Raw genomic sequence first — 17,720 nt, forward strand, 5'->3', positions numbered from 1 at the left:
AACACACACATGGCACTTAGACTTTTTGACCAAGTTAAATTTAGGAATTAAATTTAGATTTGCTAACCGCATAAGACAGCCAAAGCTTGCATGACAAAAACGTGAATGCCATAAATCTGACTCATCAGAAAAATGAACAGAATTCACCAGTTTATTACACACATCATGCAGTGATAAACGGAACAAGCCTCCGCAGTCATATCCTTTACCAACAAAAGTACCATGTTTCGACACAACACATTTATTAGACTCAAGAACAACTTTGTATCCATCTCGACATAGCATAGAAGCGCTAACGAGATTCTTCTTGATAGAGGGCACATGCTGCACGCTCTTCAATGGCACCGTCTTTCCCGAAGTAAACTTCAGAATGACCGTACCAACACCAAGAACATGAGCACGCGACCCATTTCCCATTAACAAGGCGCCAGACCTCCCGACCTGATAGGAGGAGAACATAGAGGCATCAGCACACACATGAATATTTGCACCACTGTCCATCCACCACTCAGGTGAATTACAAACTGAGAGAACAAATGGTAAAGAATTACCATACCCAGATGTTCCTTCTCCAGTTTCAGTGGTTACAACATTAGCTGATTTCTTGTCCTGTGTGAACTTGCGATCAGGGCACTCTCTAGCCCAGTGTTGATCACTGCCACAGACAAAGCATCCTCCCTTTCCCTTGTTATTGTTGTTCTTCTTTTTAAACTGTGCTGTTTGAACAGGTTTATTCGCGTTCTCTGGTTTGTTCTGGTTTTTCTTCTTGTTAAACTTGCGGAAGTTTCTCTTCTGCACCACATTAGCAGTAGAGGTCTCAACACCTTTTCCATTGTCCTTTGTTCTAGCTCTTTCCTCAACATCAAGAGTACCAATGAGCTCTTCCACATTGAACTCTTGTCTCTTATGTTTGAGAGAGGTAGCAAAGTCCTTCCAAGAAGGTGGCAACTTGACGATTATACCGCCAGCCACAAACTTGTCAGGCAAAGGACAAGGAAAAAGTTCGAGTTCCTTAGCTAGTGCCTGAAACTCATGAGCATGTTCCACTACAGATCGGTTCTCAACCATCTTGTAGTCATACAACTGCTCCATGAGATATAGCTCGCTACCAGCGTCAGTAACTCTAAACTTTCCAACAAGTGCATCCCACAGCTCTTTCCCTGTAGGAAGGATGATATAGCTTTTCTGGAATTTTGTGTCAAGTGCGCTAATCACTGCTCCTCGAAAGAGGTTGTCATCAGCCTTAAACTTAGCCTCATCCTCAGGAGGTAAGTTGGCAGGCTTGCCCTCAGCGGCATAATAACATGACATTGCAGTTAGCCACAACTCCATCTTAGCTTTCCATATCAAGAAGTTTTTACCATCAAAAGGATAAGGCTTTAGCATAGCAGCAAAACCTCTGATAGAAAAATGTCTAACATTAGGTTTTTGGATTGTTAGAAATATAGGCATTTTCCATATCATTTTAATTCCATAAATTAACATTATGATGATGACATATAAAATATGTTTAATCATAGAAATCACTATCTCAAATATATCCATAACAATATGGATCAAGAGAACATAAAGCATATGAATCATATAAATATAATAAGCATATAAACATGGAACATGTATTATTATGGAACAAATGAAAATAAACAGATAGCAACATGAACATCATAACTGTAAAATTAAGACAAACAGATTTATCATATTACTAGTATGATCAGGCATCAGACATGTCATGATATAATACGACAAAACAGATTGGATAAATTTATGGCTATAAATAAAACAGCAGGTATGAACATATATAATTTGCAGAATGTAAAATAGTAAGGAGATGAATTGATCATACCCTCCCATGCGCTCCGAGGATCTAGATCCTTGTCCAACTTTACTTGTCATGTCACCAGGAAGAAGACGTTTTAGGCAGTCACGTAGACGCTCCCCAAAAACCTAATTGCCGATCCCTCGTGCAAGGTCTCGAACGACAAGGGCTCCGGAGGCACCTGCTCTCTCGCTTCTCTGTGCGCGCAGAGTCACGTGATGGAAATACCCTCACTCGGCGACTGGACTGTGATTCTGAAAGTGGTTTTTCGCGTGTACCGAGTGACAGGGGTGCTCCTCTATTTAACCTCTCGCAGAGGGAAGCTGAAGGAGAAAGGTCGCCGAGTCACGTCAAGAGTCGGTCAGCTCTCGCCGAGTCATGCCATGAGTCGGCCAGCACTCGCCGAGTCACGCCATGAGTCGGTCAGCTGAAGGAGAAGGGTCACTCGGCTGGCTGACGAAGAGACAGGGTCACTCGGCTGACGAAGAGACAGGCAACTGAAAGGTTAACGTGGTTAGTGAGTGCTAAAAATTAACACAACCACACCACGCCCGCTCGTCTGCCTCGCCTCGCCACGCCACGCCACGCCCCGCCCGGCCCGGCCGGCGGCGGCGTCGCGCGCGCGCGTGGCACGCCCTTGTCCATTTCTTGACTTCTCAAGTTAAGTGGAATAAATCCCACCATATAAGTCAAGCCAAAATACCCTTGGACTTCCAATGTGGTATTATTGGTATTCTCCACCATTACACACCTTAGAGTTTATTCAATAAATAGGCCAAGCCCATAAAAGATCCAACATCAACTGAGAGACATGGAACTCTGGATGGATAGCTGATGATGAGGGCAGCTCCAACTTGTATGCTATTGATCCCACTTTGGAAAGAATTTGAAAAGGACCAAAGAAATTGAAGGCAAGTTTCTGGTTGGCACGGGGCACCAAGGATGACTAGACATATGGCTGCAACTTCAAGTAAACCTTCTCACCAACCTCAAAGGACCGCTTAGATCTCTTTTTATCAGCCTGCACTTTCATCCGTTTTTGAGCTCGAGCCAAATGTTGCTTGACAAGTTCAGTCATCAACCCTTTTTCCTGAATACAATCTTGCAGCGATGGTAAAGGATAGACCGAAGAGGAATCAACACCAAAGTGCTTAGGTGCATAGCAATATAGGACTTGAAATGGTGAAAAGCCCAAAGTTGAATGCCAGCTAGAATTGTACCAAAACTCGGCCAAATAAATCCAATCCACCCATTTGTTAGGACAAGCATTCACAAAGCACCTAAAAAATGTTTCCAAACATTAATTAAAACGTTCGGTCTGGCCAATAGTTTGAGGGTGATAGGGAGAGCTCATGTTAAGGGACACACCGGCAAGACAAAACAAGGATTTCCAAAGCAAACTGGTGAAGATTCAGCCTTGGTCAGAAATAATAGCACTGGGCATATCATGCAGTTTATAGACATGTTGTATAAACACTTTTGCACTTTTGCCACTCCAGCAGCTGTAAATGGATGCTTCAAAGGGATAAAATGGCCAAACTTAGGAAACATATCCACCACCACTAAAACACAGCTCATTTCTCCAAACATTGGTAAACCTTCCACAAAATCAATACTTATTGTTTGCCGAGCTCCGGCTGGTATAGGCAGAGGCTGAAGGAGCCCTGGGTACCTTGTTCTGTTAGGCTTTGCTTGCAAACACACCGAACAGGACAATACAAGCTGTTGTACACTCTTTTTGAGGCCTGGCCAAGCAACCAATTGTTTGATGGGATGGTAAGTAACATGAATGCTAGAGTGCAATACCCAAATTGAAATAAGTAAAGGTGTTAGAACATTTACTGTATATGGATTTCTTCTTCTATTTGACACATGCACATATATACATATACAAAGTTACATGGAATAAATTCCTTAATAAATAGGAAATATTATATATATAATAAAAATATTTATTCATTCTGATATTTTGGTTGCGTATCTTGAAACTAAACATTGACTCCAAACTAGAATTTGAATTTCACAATAGAAATTTGAAATTTGGTTCAAATAAAAAAAGAAGAAAAGAATAGAGACGTCTTCCTGCGCCTGGGCCACCTCCTTTTGGCCCATCTCAACTCCCCTCTTGTGCGGCCCATCTTTTCGCGCGCGCGCTGCGCGGCCGAACCGAGACTGAGCCGTGGGTCCATGGGTGCGTGGGGGGTGGGGGGGGGGTGTAAATCGTCTCGTCCCTCAGCCAAGCGCCCGTAGTCGTTGACACGTGGGCCCGGGAGCACGGGACCTCCCTCTTCTCTGCTTGTAAACAGTCGCGCAAGTCGCACGGACGTCGATGACGACTGGGGTTGTTGCTGGCCGAACCGGGACCGGGACCGACTTCCTGAGGCTATAAAGTCGTAGACCTTGGGACCGTTTTCCTTCTCGCCCTCGTAACCCAGCCGCCGTCGAGAGAGAGAGTCTCCAAAGATGGAGGAAGCGACGCCACCGCCGACACCTGCGTGCTCCATCGCCCGAGCCCCGTCCTGGGTCCGGTGGAGTTCGCGGGACCTCTCAGATCGTGTCTGTGCAAGCGGGCGGGCACGAGGATTGCTAGGAATTGCTCACCCAAGCAATACTCCTCCGAGGAACCGCACCGCGTCGCGGTCGGCATCGTCGGGACTTCGTACGTCGGTATGTCGCTACCCATCCAGTTCGTACGGTCATCCGCTTTGTATAGGACCTCTTGGTGATCGATTCGGGGCGCTATTGGGCGTAGTGGCCGTGTGCCGGCGACGCGCCACCGCGGTAAGCTGGCGGCGCCGCCTGGGCATCGCCGAGGAGGAAAAGAAGGCGCGAGTGCCGTAGATTTCAGAGCGCACGGCTAAGATTTCAGAGAGAAATCTTGCAATCTGGTCTCATTGTTTATAGCACCAGCCCCTTCACATCTCATGTCCTCCTAGTCCAAAAGAAGGATGGCACGTGATGTTTTTGTGTGGATTATAGAAAACTCAATGCAATCACGATAAAAATGAGATTCCCTATTCTAGTTATAGATGAGATTTTGGATGAGTTGGCGGGCACTAAATTCTTTCAAATCTGGATTTGATATCAGGCTACCATCTGGTGTGCAAGCTACCCATACATGAACATAAAACCGCCTTCAAGACTCACCATGACTATTTTCAGTTCCAGGTCATGCCATTCGGTTTGACCAATGCCCCCACCACATTTCAGTGTCTAATGAACTCTGTTCGGAAGTTTGTGCTAGTCTTCTTGGATAACATCTTGATTTATAGTCCAACGATGGAGCAACACATTAGCCACCTCTAGCAAGTATTTTCCCAACTCAGAGCACCAGTTATATATGAAAAGGAGTAAGTGTACCAATCCTCTTTGCATTATCTCAGCCACATCATTTCCCAGGAGGGGGTTGCTACTGATCCTTCCAAAACCACAGCGATGCGTGATTGGCCCACCCCTGCAAATGCTACTAACCTACGAGGTTTTTAGGACTCACTGGGTACTATAGGAAATTCATCAAGCATTATGGCATCATTGCTAGACCAATCACTAATCTCCTCCTGAAGCAATAGTTCCTATGGTCTCCTCTGGTTGCTCAGGCTTTTATGCAGTTAAAGCAAGGCATGGTCACTACCCTGGTATTGGCTATTTTAGATTTTGCACTACAGTTCATTGTGGAAATAGATGCTTGTGAAATGGGCATTAGAGCAGTGTTTATTCAAAAAGACCAACATGTTTCTTTTCTGAGTAAAGCCTTGGGGCCGCAACACTAGAAATTGTCCATATACGAAAAGAATTCTTAGCCTTGATCATGGTAGTTGAAAGATGGAGATCTTATCTTCAAAGACAAGATTCCTAATCTAAATAGAACACTAGAGTCTGTCCTACCTTATCGAGCAAACACTACATTCTGACATGCAATACAAGGCGATGACATGGCTTATGGGCCTCCAATTTAAAGTCGTGTACAGGAAAGGGAAGGAAAATATAGTGGTCGATGCTTTTGTCTAAGCAGGTCAGTTGGCTAGCATTACCATAGTCTTAGAAGATAGACCACTTTGGGTCCAAGAAGTGTTGAACAGTTATGTTACCAACCCAGCAGCTCAGGAACTGTTAGCCTAACTAGCCATTAAATCTTCCAATGAGCATGGCTATTCTTTGTCTTAGGGCATCATATGGTATCACATCATAATCTGGGTGGCTAACAATTTTGCATTGCAAACCAAACTATTGCATACTCTACAATCCACTACACGGAGGGCAAGGCTACTTACCGTCGTATTAGCCAATTGTTTTATTGGAAGGGCCTTTAAGAAGATGTGGAGAACTTCGTGAAGCAATGTGTGGTTTGCCAACAAGCCAAACATGACCATAACCACCCGAATGGCTTGCTCAAACCTCTACCCATTCAAGAGGGTGCCTGGCAAGCTGTCACCATGGACTTTGTTGAAGGCTTACCTTCATATGAAGGTTACAACTCAATTCTCGTTGTGGATCGGTATACTAAGTCAGCACATTTCATACCCCTGAAACACCCATTCACTGCTCCTGGCGTTGCTCGTGCTGTGTTTGACAATGTGATAAAGCTCCACGGGTTGCCTAGAACCATTATCTCAGATTGAGACCGCATTTTCTTTAGTGCATTTTGGAAGGAGCTATTCACTATCTATGGCACAGGTTCGCTCCACAGCACCGCTTATCACCCACAGCGGATGGGCAGTCGGAGCGAGTAAACCAATGCCTAGAGATGTACCTACGATGTACTATTCATGAGACTCCTAAGCATTGGAAGCAGTGGCTCTCATCAGCAGAGATTTAGTACAACTCTTGTCTCCATTCATATCTTGGTTGTTCCCCTGCAGAGCGTTGTATGGATATGAACCCAACGCCGACATGCTGCTGCATTTGACAACACCGCTGGAGTCTAAAGCTAGAACCTGGGCCATAGATCAGGATACTCACATGTAATGGCTGACAGAGAACTTGGCCAAAGCACAGAATCGCATGAGACAGCACGCCGATCGTCATCGGGTCGATCGATAATTCCAAGTGGGTGAACAAATTCTAGTCAAACTTCAACCTTCTGCTCAGACTTCCATTGTCAACCACCCGTATCCAAAACTCACGTTCAACTTCTTCGGCGCATTTGAAGTCCTACAAAGGATTGGTCCAGTTGCTTATCATCTCAAATTACTAGATAGCTATCTCATTCACCCAGTTTTCCACATTAGTCAACTGAAACCCTTTACACCTAACTACACTCTAGTCTTTTCAAATTTCAATGTGCTTGTGGACTTAAGCACGTAGGAATTGCAACCTGAACTCATCCTGGATAGACGCCTGGTGAATCGGGCACCGCCTATGGGCCCTAGTACAGGAGAGAGCACAACTTGTAAAAGAGGCAAAACCTAGACGAAAGAAGTAAGAAGAAAAATAGTGTTGGTCACTTGTTCTCAAATGCTATGAATCAAGAACAAGGCAACACAAGTGTTAATGGTTAAAAACCTTCGTCCTTCGAAACATTATCTCTTTTAGGATATAATGATCTTTGGACGAAGGTCATGAAGGACATACCTTCATCATTTTAATCAGCATGGATGTGAACAAAGACATATGAAACGCGAAGGGGATATGAATAATCATTTCAAATCATTAGACTATACAAATTCTTATTAAATAACATGAACAAACATCAACGATATTTGAACTACATTTGTACCTTCGACTTGACAGAAGGTGAAAAAGCAGGAGTGACGCGTGAATGATTACAAGTCAGCGTGAACAGTATGGGGGTACTGTTCATCTATTTATAGTCATGGGATGCATCTCGGGCAATATTACATTTGTGTCCTTAATAACTAATCATAATCATGGTACAAACTATCAGGGACTACACGGTCTTTTCCTCTTTAAGTCGATGCCACCCTTCGTCTTAAGTATGTCATCATGCCGAAGCTCTTTCGATTGTAGCTTCGACATATATCTTCATGTTGTATCTGCTTGCATGTAGTCCTGACGAAGGTGTTTTTTCTTAGAGGACCTTCGGCGGAGAAGAAGGCCCCCAACAGTAGCCCCTTCGCGGTGCTAGATCGTTTTTCGTAACGAGCTCGATCTGCCAAAAACTCGAAGGCTTCAGAATGCCGAAGGTCCGAAAAACACCTTCCCTCAGCTTGTTGCCGAGAAACGATTATAATATTCCAGGCGTCGAGCGGTCCACCATTTAGCGAGTGCAGGTGACCTGGCGGTTCGCCTTCCCCCTGCAGCACTATATAAACAGACAGGTTGGTGAGGAGTTACCACAACATTCATTGCCATTGCATTGTTGTGCTGTTAAAAAATTTAACCATAGCTGAAGCTTTCTGCATTGCGCTTTCGAGCAAACACTTCATCGTTTAAGGTTAACTTCGTCAGATGGTTTAGCTTCGCCAAACGGTAAAAACCGTCGAAATGGCCAGAGTGCGATCAACTGCAAGGCTGTCTCGTGAGGGGGACGAAACCGAGGCCACTGAAACGGCACCAATTTCAGAAGTAATGAAACGATCAGGTCTAGTTGTGGGCGACGAAGGTGCTTCTCATGCCAAAGCTGAACAGACTGTGGTTGAGGGTGAAGATGTTGAGAGTGAAGAAGACTACAACATTCTGATCCCAACGAAGCCTAGTCATCTAGATTTTGAAAAATCTACTGTGACTGAAGATTACATGCCTATGATGATGAAATTGGGCTATTTTGGAGAGGCTGAGAGTAAGCTTATTCGATTTGTTGGAGCAGAGACTACCCTAGAGCCGAAGAAGGATGAAGTTGTCGTTTTCAAGAGCTTCTTCAGAGCGGGGCTGTGATTCCCCCTTAATGAGATGATAGGGGTAGTTTTAAAAAACTTTGAAATATATCTTCATCAGCTGACTGCCAACGCTATTGTTAGGCTCGGCGTCTTTATCTGGGCCCTCCGAAACCAAGGGATGAGCCCGGATACTGGAGCTTTCTGCCGAGTGCACGAGCTGCACTATCAGACGAAGGCTAGGGCAGATGGCCTTCATGAGAATTTTGGCTGTTACAATTTTGCGTATCGAAAGGATACAAAAGCACCAGTCCTTAGCTACCGCACAAAGTGGTCAACCGGTTGGAAAAAATGAATGGTTCTATATGAAGGCTAACGAGAAAAAGAGGGAGAAGTTGATGACCATGGTCATGAGTCCACTGAGTTTGAGCTTCGGAATGACCCGACCCTTATGCAATATGCAACTGGGGTCACCCTGTTAGATGCCTGAAGTAGAATTTAGAGTGGTAGCTGAGCAGATCAGTACCAGGGACTTGGTGCAAGAATACTTGGTGAATAGAACATATCCGATGTCAAGTGGCTGGGGAATGCTGAAGAGGAAAGAAGTGGGGAAGAAGCATGAACTTGTCTGTCTTGCTTACCGTTTTAAATTTGAAAAACAATTCAAGAAGCCTTGCAAAGAATGGCTAGACATGATTGAGACCATGTACAATGAAATACTTGGGAAATATACCAAAAGGGAAGATTAACTAATGACCGCAGCCTTCGGTACTTGCCCGAAATGAAGATTGAACCGGGTGATGGAGGCCTTGAAATTTGAATATCCTGATTATAAAAGGATTAACAAAGGTGCTGAAGGGGTAAAAAGAAAAAAGAACTGTCAGCATTCTGAGCAGGCAAGCTACTAGAATGGTAAAGGAGGCTGAGAAGGCTTCAAAGAAGAGAAAATCCACTCCTGAGCCGAAGGCGGCAGTTTCGAAGAAGAGGAAGGCTGAAACTCCGGAGCCGAAGATAACTGAAGCAACAGAGGAGACTCCTTCGATGCCTCTTGCTGCCGAAATAACAGAAATTTTAAAGGTAATGACTGAATCTTTACCCATCAAGCTGCTAAGTCCTCTGGGGCCAGAACTGAGGAAACTTTTACAGAAGAAGAATGAGCCTTCAGCTACAAAGGAGAAGGCTGACGGTCAGAAAAAACGAAGAATTGTTAATGTCATGCAAGCCATTGAGCGGACACCACCGCTAGCCTCGGCATCGAAATAGCACCTATTGCAAGTGCCGAGGCTACTGCCGAAGCTGATACCTCTGCCGAAGCTGCAGCTGCTGTCGAAGCTGCCAATCTTGAAAGTACACTGTCAGGGATTGATAAAATTATTTTGGATATGGCTGCAGAAGAGACAGCTGCGGCTGCAGAGAAGGTCATGGCCGCAGTGCCTAACAAAGGAAAAAAGATTGCTGATGCCGCTTCAGAAGAAAGGGACTTTGACCTTCGGAACCTGGTGGGTCAAGAGTTGTCTGAGGCTGAAAAGGAGCTATAGAAATATGGGATATACTGTGGCTACCAGCCAGGAGCTATGCTCTTTGGTGAAATTGACGAAGGAGCCTTAGGATGCATTCGTGATCGCACCGAGGCAAAGATAATCGACACCCTATCGAAGAGTGTCGGTTTCCCGAAGCTTGAGGCTGATATTAGCGGCTACCGACGACAACATATCGTCGGCAATTTGTTTTACTCCAATTTCAAGGTAAAATTCTTTTTGCCTAAATTTCTGTTTTTCTTTGTGATGAATCAAAATTTCCTGATGTCGGCTTATTTCTACAGAGTATGTTGTTAAGTAAAGCATTGAGGATGCAACAAGACCTCGAGGATAAGAAAAATAAAATCATAATCGAGGGCTTGAAGAGTAAGATCAAGGATTACGAAGCTTCTCTAGAGAAGAAGGATTTCCTGCTTCAAGCAATCGAGGGTTCGCTCGCAGAAATTCAAGCCGAAAATGCTAGATTAAGCGAGGAGCTTCTCCAAAGTCAAACAACCTTAAAAGAAAAATCAGAGAGCTTCGAACAAGAGAAGAAAGATCTGCAAGCAAAGTATGAAGCTGTAGCTGATAAAAATACTAAGCTGCAGAAATCATTGAAGGACCTTCAGAATACATGCTTGGAATTTGGCAACCACTGCGTGCAACAGTTAAAGGGGGTCTTCAGCTCGGTTGGGGCCAGTTCTGAAGATATTGCCCCTTCGTCTGAAGACATATCCAGTACCTTCAAATATATTGAAAATGAAGTTGATGCACTCGATGAAGTGATAGCTGGGCACGATGACTTATGTGCTTTGCCAGCCTCTCGTGGCACAGCTGCTACATTCTTGAAGGCTGGATGCACGCACACGAGGACAGTAAACAGACCAACCTTCAGCCTGTCGCCATCAGATCTGATTGATATTCCTAGTGAAGCCCGAAGCATCGGAAATAGATTCATCAATCAGATTTGGGCTAAGGGTGGACGAGAGTTGGCTGGGGACGAAGCCTGAAACCTGCTTAAACCAGTACGGAACTTATACCTCTTACTTGCCTTGATTCTTATAATTACTTTTATCTTATACCATTGTTTGCCTGCAGGATAGCGGTGCCGAAGGTTGATAACCCGAAGCATACTCCGAAGGTTGCTGAGATGAAGCTTCTCTTTAAACCTTCCTGTATAGAGCTTAGGAAATATTTGCATTATCTTTGCAAAAAAATGTAATCGAGAATTAAACAGTACTGTGTATATTTGTCCATACCTTGTAATATATTTTTACCTTTTTCATTTGTGTACGAATTGCTTTGCTGTGGACGAAATTCGTATCTTTTGAGCCAAAGGCGAAAAACGCCTTCCCTTCTTTTCGTACACAACGAAGCATTTCTTTGCATAAAATGCCTGTATGTTTAAAACGAAGCTTCTTCGCATTCATCGAAGCTCTTTGTCGTCGAAGCTGGAGTATTTCTGTTCGTGCTTCATGTTATGATGATAATGATCCTACGAATGTCTAAATGAATTATGAATGCAATGAATGATGTAATGTATTGTGCAAATGAATGTCCCAAACGCACACAAAGCCACACCCAGACTCTGCATCCCCTTAGGAACGACTTTGGAGTCTTTAAGCTCTGCATTCCCTTAGTAACGACTTTGGAGCTTCTTCACCTTCTATTTCGGTGGCATTTAAGCTCTGCATCCCCTTAGGAACGACTTTGGAGTTTCTTCACTTTCTATTTCGGTGGCATTTAAGCTCTGCATCCCCTTGGGAATGACTTTGGAGCTTCTTCACCTTCTATTTTGGTGGTATTTGGCTCTGCATTCCCTTAGTAATGACTTTTGAGCTTCAGAACTTACGCTGCGCTCCCTTAGGAATGATTTTTTGCTGCTTTAGAACTTACGCTGCGCTACCTTAGGAACGACTTTTGAAGCTTCGTCACCCTTAAGGTGATTATAGCCCTGCATCCCCTTGGGGACGTCTTTTGAGCTTTTCCCTGTTTTCTTTTACACTCGATGGTACAGGTTGATATTACATATTACATTTTTGGTGGATTTTGGCCCTTGTATTGCATGGGGCTAAATAAGAATAAAAAAATACAAACTATGGCCCCATTAAAAACCTTTCTCCCCTCCTAAAAGGAAAATGGTGCCATAAGAAAATTAGAAAAAATTACATCAATTACACATAGTACAGTCGAAGCTCATCTGCGTTCCAAGATCTGGGTATGTCGTTGCCGTCCATATCCTTCAATCTGTAAGAACCAGGTCTTGACGAAGATACTACCAGAAAAGGACCTTCCCACTTCAGTTGTAACTTGCCCACTATATCTTGGTTGGCTATTCTCCGAAGCACCAAATGACCTGGCTTGATATTTTTCAATCGAACTTTCCTATCACGCCATTTTATTGTTTCGGCCTGATACTTATTGATGTGTTCTATGGCCTGAAGTCTGGTCCCTTCTATAGTGTCTTTTGTTATTTGAGAATCAGCTTCGTCCTCTGCTGAAGCTGTGGTTCTTATTGATCCTATCTTTGCTTCTTCGGGTGTTATTGCTTTGTCACCGAACAAGAGCTTGAAAGGTGTAAAACCTGTTGACCTTGAGACAGTTGTGTTATGGCTCCACACCACTTTGGTCAACTGTTCTGGCCACTTTCCTCTAGGTTGATTGAAGATTAACTTTATTATTCCTGTCATTATGATTCCATTTGCTCTCTCTACTAACTCATTTGATTCTGGATGTCTTACTGATGCAAAATGAATTTTTGTACCAATTCAGTCACAAAAATCTTTGAACGTTTCAGCATCAAATTGAGTTCCATTATCAACCGTTATTGCCTTCGGCACGCCGAAGAATATTTTGCCAAAAGAATTTTTTACTGTGGCTGAAGTTATTGTGGCTAAAGGCTTTGCTTCGATCCACTTAGAGAAATACCCACTGCCACGACGACGTATTTCAAATTTCCTTGTGCTGGTGGAAGTGGACCTAACAAATCCAAACCCCACCTTTGCAGTGGCCAAGTTGGTTGTATTAGCTGAGTTAAGAACGAAGGTTGTTTCTGGTCTTTTGCACATCTTTGACAATTTTCACATTTTTGAACCAAGTCTGTTGCATCCGAAGCTGCCTTCGGCCAGTAAAATCCTTGTCTGAAAACCTTCCCCAGCAAAGGCCTAGACCCAATATGAGACCCACATAATCCTGCATGTATTTCCTTCATCAATTCTTGACCTTCGGTTCTGGATAAACACTTGAGTAATGGAGAGCAGACTCCATATTTATATAACTCCCCTTCTATGATTATATATGGTCTTGTTCTTGCTTCCATTTTTTTATTATAAAATTCGTTATCCAAAAGACAGTTGCCTTGAAGGAAAGATATAATCTCAGTCCTCCAATCTTCACTATGTACAGGTGATATTGCGAGCACTGCCCTCTCCATGAGTTCGACTGAAGGTGCTTTTATTGTCTCAAAGAACACTTCCGAAGGTAAAGGGAGCCCCTGTGTTGCTGACTTAGCTAGTAAGGGTGTGTTTGGTTTGACTTTTGGCTTTGGCTTTTGCCCCCCTAAAAGCCAAAAGCCAACCAAAGGGCTGGATCCAGGAAGCAGCTTTTTCTAAAAGCCGACTTTCTCGTAGTGCAAATCTGAAAGCACCCTTGAACCTGCTTTTAGTGGCTTTTCAGATGGAACTGTGAAAACATATATCGAAGAATTTTTAACGACTTTTAGTGATTTCCACCAAACGATTTTTAGCTTTTTAACAGCTTACAGCCTACAGCAGCTTTTTCCACAGCTCACAGCCCACAACAACTTTTTTCACAGCCACAGCCCAACCAAACAGACCCTAAATCCGCATGCTCATTTCCCCCCTTGGAATATTTTTTTACAGAAAATCCTTCAAAGGAAGATTCCAATCTTGAGACCGCATCCAAATATTTTTCAAGCTTCGGATCCCTTGCCTTGCTACTTTTGTCTACATGACCAAAAATAACTTGAGAATCAGTTTTGAGTATTGCCCTTCTTATTCCTATTGCCTTTAGCTTCCGAAGCCCTAACAGAAGAGCTTCGTACTCGGCAATATTATTTGTACAACTAAAGTCCAGTTTTACTGGAGAGCCGTAACAGAATACCGTCCAGGCTTTGACATCTTTGGTTGCTTCTTCTCCCTAAGCCCCTGGCGTCCAATCAGCAATGAAATCTGCCAATGCCTGAGATTGAATTGAGGATCTATGTACATAATCAATGGTGAATTCATTAAGCTCCGCAGCCTATTTTCCAATTCTTCCTGTAGCTTCTCTGTTTCTCATTATGTCCTTCAGAGGTTGTGATGAAGGTACTATTATATGATATGCTTGAAAGGAATGTCGAAGCTTCCTGGAGGCCATCAACATAGCATATAATATCTTCTCCAACTCTGTGTAATTTTTCTTTAATAAACTAAGTACTTTGGAGACAAAGTATACCGGTGCTTGTTGAAAGGGAATTAGGCTTACACCTAGTCCCTAATTAATTTTGGTGGTTGAATTGCCCAACACAAATATTTGGACTAACTAGTTTACTCTAGTGCATAAGTTATACAGGTGCTAATGGTTCACACTTAGCCAATAAAAAGACAAAGTATTGGGTTCAACCAAAGAGCAAAGGGACAACCGAAGGCACCTCTGGTCTGGCGCACCGGACTGTCCGGTGTGCCACCGGACATGTCCGGTGCACCAGAGGACTCCGACTTCAAACTCGTCACCTTCGGGAAATTCCAGAGGCAACTCCGCTACAATTCACGGGACTGTCCGGTGTACACCGGACATGTCCGGTGCTCCAAGGAAGGGTGGCCTCCGGAACTCGCCAGCTTCGGGAATTCGTTTCAGCTGCTCCACTAAAATTCATCGGACTGTCCGGTGTAACAGCGGGGCAACGGCTATTTCGGCACCAATGGCTACCTGCGACGCATTAAATGCGCGCGCTGCGCGCGCAGAGGTCAGACACGCCCATGCTGGCGCACCGGACAATCTACAGTGCATGTCCGGTGCGCCACCGGACATCCAGGCGGGCCCAGAAGACAGAACTCCAACGGTCGAACCCAACGGCTTTTGGTGACGTGGTTGTCGCACCGGACATGTCCGGTGTGCACCGGACTGTCCGGTGCGCCATCGAACAGACAGCTCTACCAAACGGCTAGTTTGGTGGTTGGGGCTATAAATACCCCCAACCACCCCACATTCAAGTCATCCAAGTTTTTCACTTCCCAACTACTTACAAGAGCTCTAGCATTCAATTCTAGACACACCAAAGAGATCAAATCCTCTCCAAATTCCACACAACGCCCTAGTGATTAGAGAGAGAGATTTGCTTGTGTTCTTTCGAGCTCTTGCGCTTGGATTGCTTTCTTCTTTCTTGATTTCTTTCTTGCGATCAAAACTCACTTGTAATTGAGGCAAGAGACACCAAACTTGTGGTGGTCCTTGTGGGAACTTTGTGTTCCAAGTGATTGAGAAGAGAAAGCTCACTCGGTCCAGGGGACCGTTTGAGAGAGGGTAAGGGTTGAAAGAGACCCGACCTTTGTGGCCTCCTCAACGGGGAGTAGGTTTGAGAGAACCGAACCTCGGTAAAACAAATCCGCGTGTCTCACTCGATTATTCGCTTGCGATTTGTTTTGCACCCTCTCTCGCGGACTCTATTATATTTCTAACGCTAACCCGGCTTGTAGTTGTGATTCTTTTTGAGAATTTTAGTTTCGCCCTATTCACCCCCCCTCTAGGCGACTTTCAATTGGTATCAAAGCCCGGTGCTTCATTAGAGCCTAACCGCTCGAAGTGATGTCGGGAGATCACACCAAGAGGGAGATGGAGACCGGCGACAAGCCCACTACGAGCCAAGGGAGCACTTCATCGGAAGAGTCTCGTACCAAGAGGAAGGAGAAGAAGGACTCCTCCAAACGAAAGGAGAAAAGATCTTCCTCCTCTCACCACAAAGAGAAGAAGGAAAAATCTTCTTCTCACAAGTCTCATCGGAAAGGCGACAAGCACAAGAGGATGAGGAAAGTGGTCTACTACGAGACCGACACTTCATCAACATCGACCTCCGACTCTGATGCGCCGTCCGTAACTTCTAAACGCCAAGAGCGCAAGAAGTTTAGTAAGATCCCCTTACACTATCCTCGTACATCTAGACCTACTCCATTACTTTCCGTTCCATTAGGCAAACCACCAACCTTTGATGGCGAAGATTATGCTAGGTGGAATGATTTAATGAAATTTCATCTAACCTCACTCAACAAAAGTATATGGAATGTTGTTGAGTTTGGAGCACAGGTACCATCCGTAGGGGATGAAGACTACGATACGGACGAAGTGGCCCAAATCGAGCACTTCAACTCTCAAGCTACAACCATACTCCTCGCCTCTCTAAGCAAGGAGGAATACAACAAGGTGCAAGGGTTGAAGAATGCAAAGGAGATTTGGGACCTTCTCAAGACCGCGCACGAGGGTGATGAACTCACCAAGATCACCAAGCGGGAAACGATCGAGGGGGAGCTCGGTCGTTTTCGTCTTCGCCAAGGGGAGGAGCCACAAGATATGTACAACCGGCTCAAAACCTTGGTAAACCAAGTGCGCAACCTCGGGAGCAAGAAATGGGATGACCACGAGGTGGTTAAGGTTATTCTAAGATCTCTCATTTTCCTTAACCCCACTCAAGTTCAATTAATTCGTGGTAATCCTAGATACACACTAATGACCCCCGAGGAAGTTATCGGAAATTTTGTGAGCTTTGAATGTATGATCAAGGGCTCAAAGAAGATCAACGAGCTTGACGAACCCTCCACGTCCGAAGCACAACCGGTGGCATTTAAGGCGACAGAGGAGAAGAAGGAGGAGTCTACACCGAGTAGACAACCAATTGACGCCTCCAAGCTCGACAATGAGGAGATGGCTTTAATCATCAAAAGCTTTCGCCAAATCCTCAAGCAACGGAAGGGGAAGGACTACAAATCCCGTTCCAAGAAGGTTTGCTACAAGTGTGGTAAGCCCGGTCATTTCATTGCAAAATATCCTATATCTAGTGACAGGGGCAACGACAAGAAGGGAAAGGGGAGAGAAAAGAAGAGGTACTACAAGAAGAAGGGCGGCGATGCCCATGTTTGCCGGGAGTGGGACTCGGACGAGAGCTCCACCGACTCCTCCTCCGACGACGAGGACGCCGCCAACATCGCCGTCACCAAGGGACTCCTCTTCCCCAACGTCGGCCACAAGTGCCCCATGGCAAAGGACGGCAAAAGGAAGAAGGTTAAATCTAAATCCTCCACTAAATATGAATCCTCTAGTGATGATAATGCTAGTGATGAGGAAAATAATTTGCGTACCCTTTTTGCCGACCTAAACATGCAACAAAAGGAAAAATTAAATGAATTGATTAGTGCTATTCATGAAAAGGATGATCTCTTGGACTCTCAAGAGGACTTCCTTATTAAGGAAAACAAAAAGCATGTTAAGGTCAAAAATGCTTATGCTCTACAAGTTGAAAAATGTGAAAAATTGTCTAGTGAGCTAAGCACCTGCCGTGAGACTATTGACAACCTTAGAAATGAAAATGCTAGATTAATTGCTAAGGTCGATTCTCATGTTTGT

General features: G+C 44.4%; 1 protein-coding gene across 2 annotated transcripts; it reads left to right on the top strand.

The window, feature by feature from the left end:
• Positions 1-4,185: 4,185 nt before the first annotated feature.
• LOC103638049 (uncharacterized) lies at positions 4,186-11,399 on the top strand. 2 transcript variants are annotated; one of them, XR_558528.3, is made up of 2 exons: positions 4,186-4,483; positions 11,205-11,399. XR_558528.3 is itself a non-coding variant. In XM_035964077.1 (2 exons), exon 1 carries the CDS (start codon positions 10,415-10,417, stop codon positions 11,114-11,116), a length of 702 nt encoding a protein of 233 aa, XP_035819970.1. In that variant the 5' UTR covers positions 7,968-10,414; the 3' UTR covers positions 11,117-11,131; positions 11,205-11,399. The 2 variants fall into 2 exon arrangements, 1 of the variants encoding a protein (XP_035819970.1); XM_035964077.1 differs by lacking the exon at positions 4,186-4,483 and adding an exon at positions 7,968-11,131.
• Positions 11,400-17,720: the final 6,321 nt, after the last annotated feature.

The sequence above is a fragment of the Zea mays genome, chromosome 1 (assembly GCF_902167145.1).
Source record: "Zea mays cultivar B73 chromosome 1, Zm-B73-REFERENCE-NAM-5.0, whole genome shotgun sequence".
NCBI lineage: Eukaryota > Viridiplantae > Streptophyta > Magnoliopsida > Poales > Poaceae > Zea > Zea mays.

Coding starts and splice junctions, on each gene's coding strand:
- LOC103638049 (XM_035964077.1), top strand. CDS start 10,415: ATGTTGTTAAGTAAAGCATTGAGGATGCAACAAGACCTCGAGGATAAG.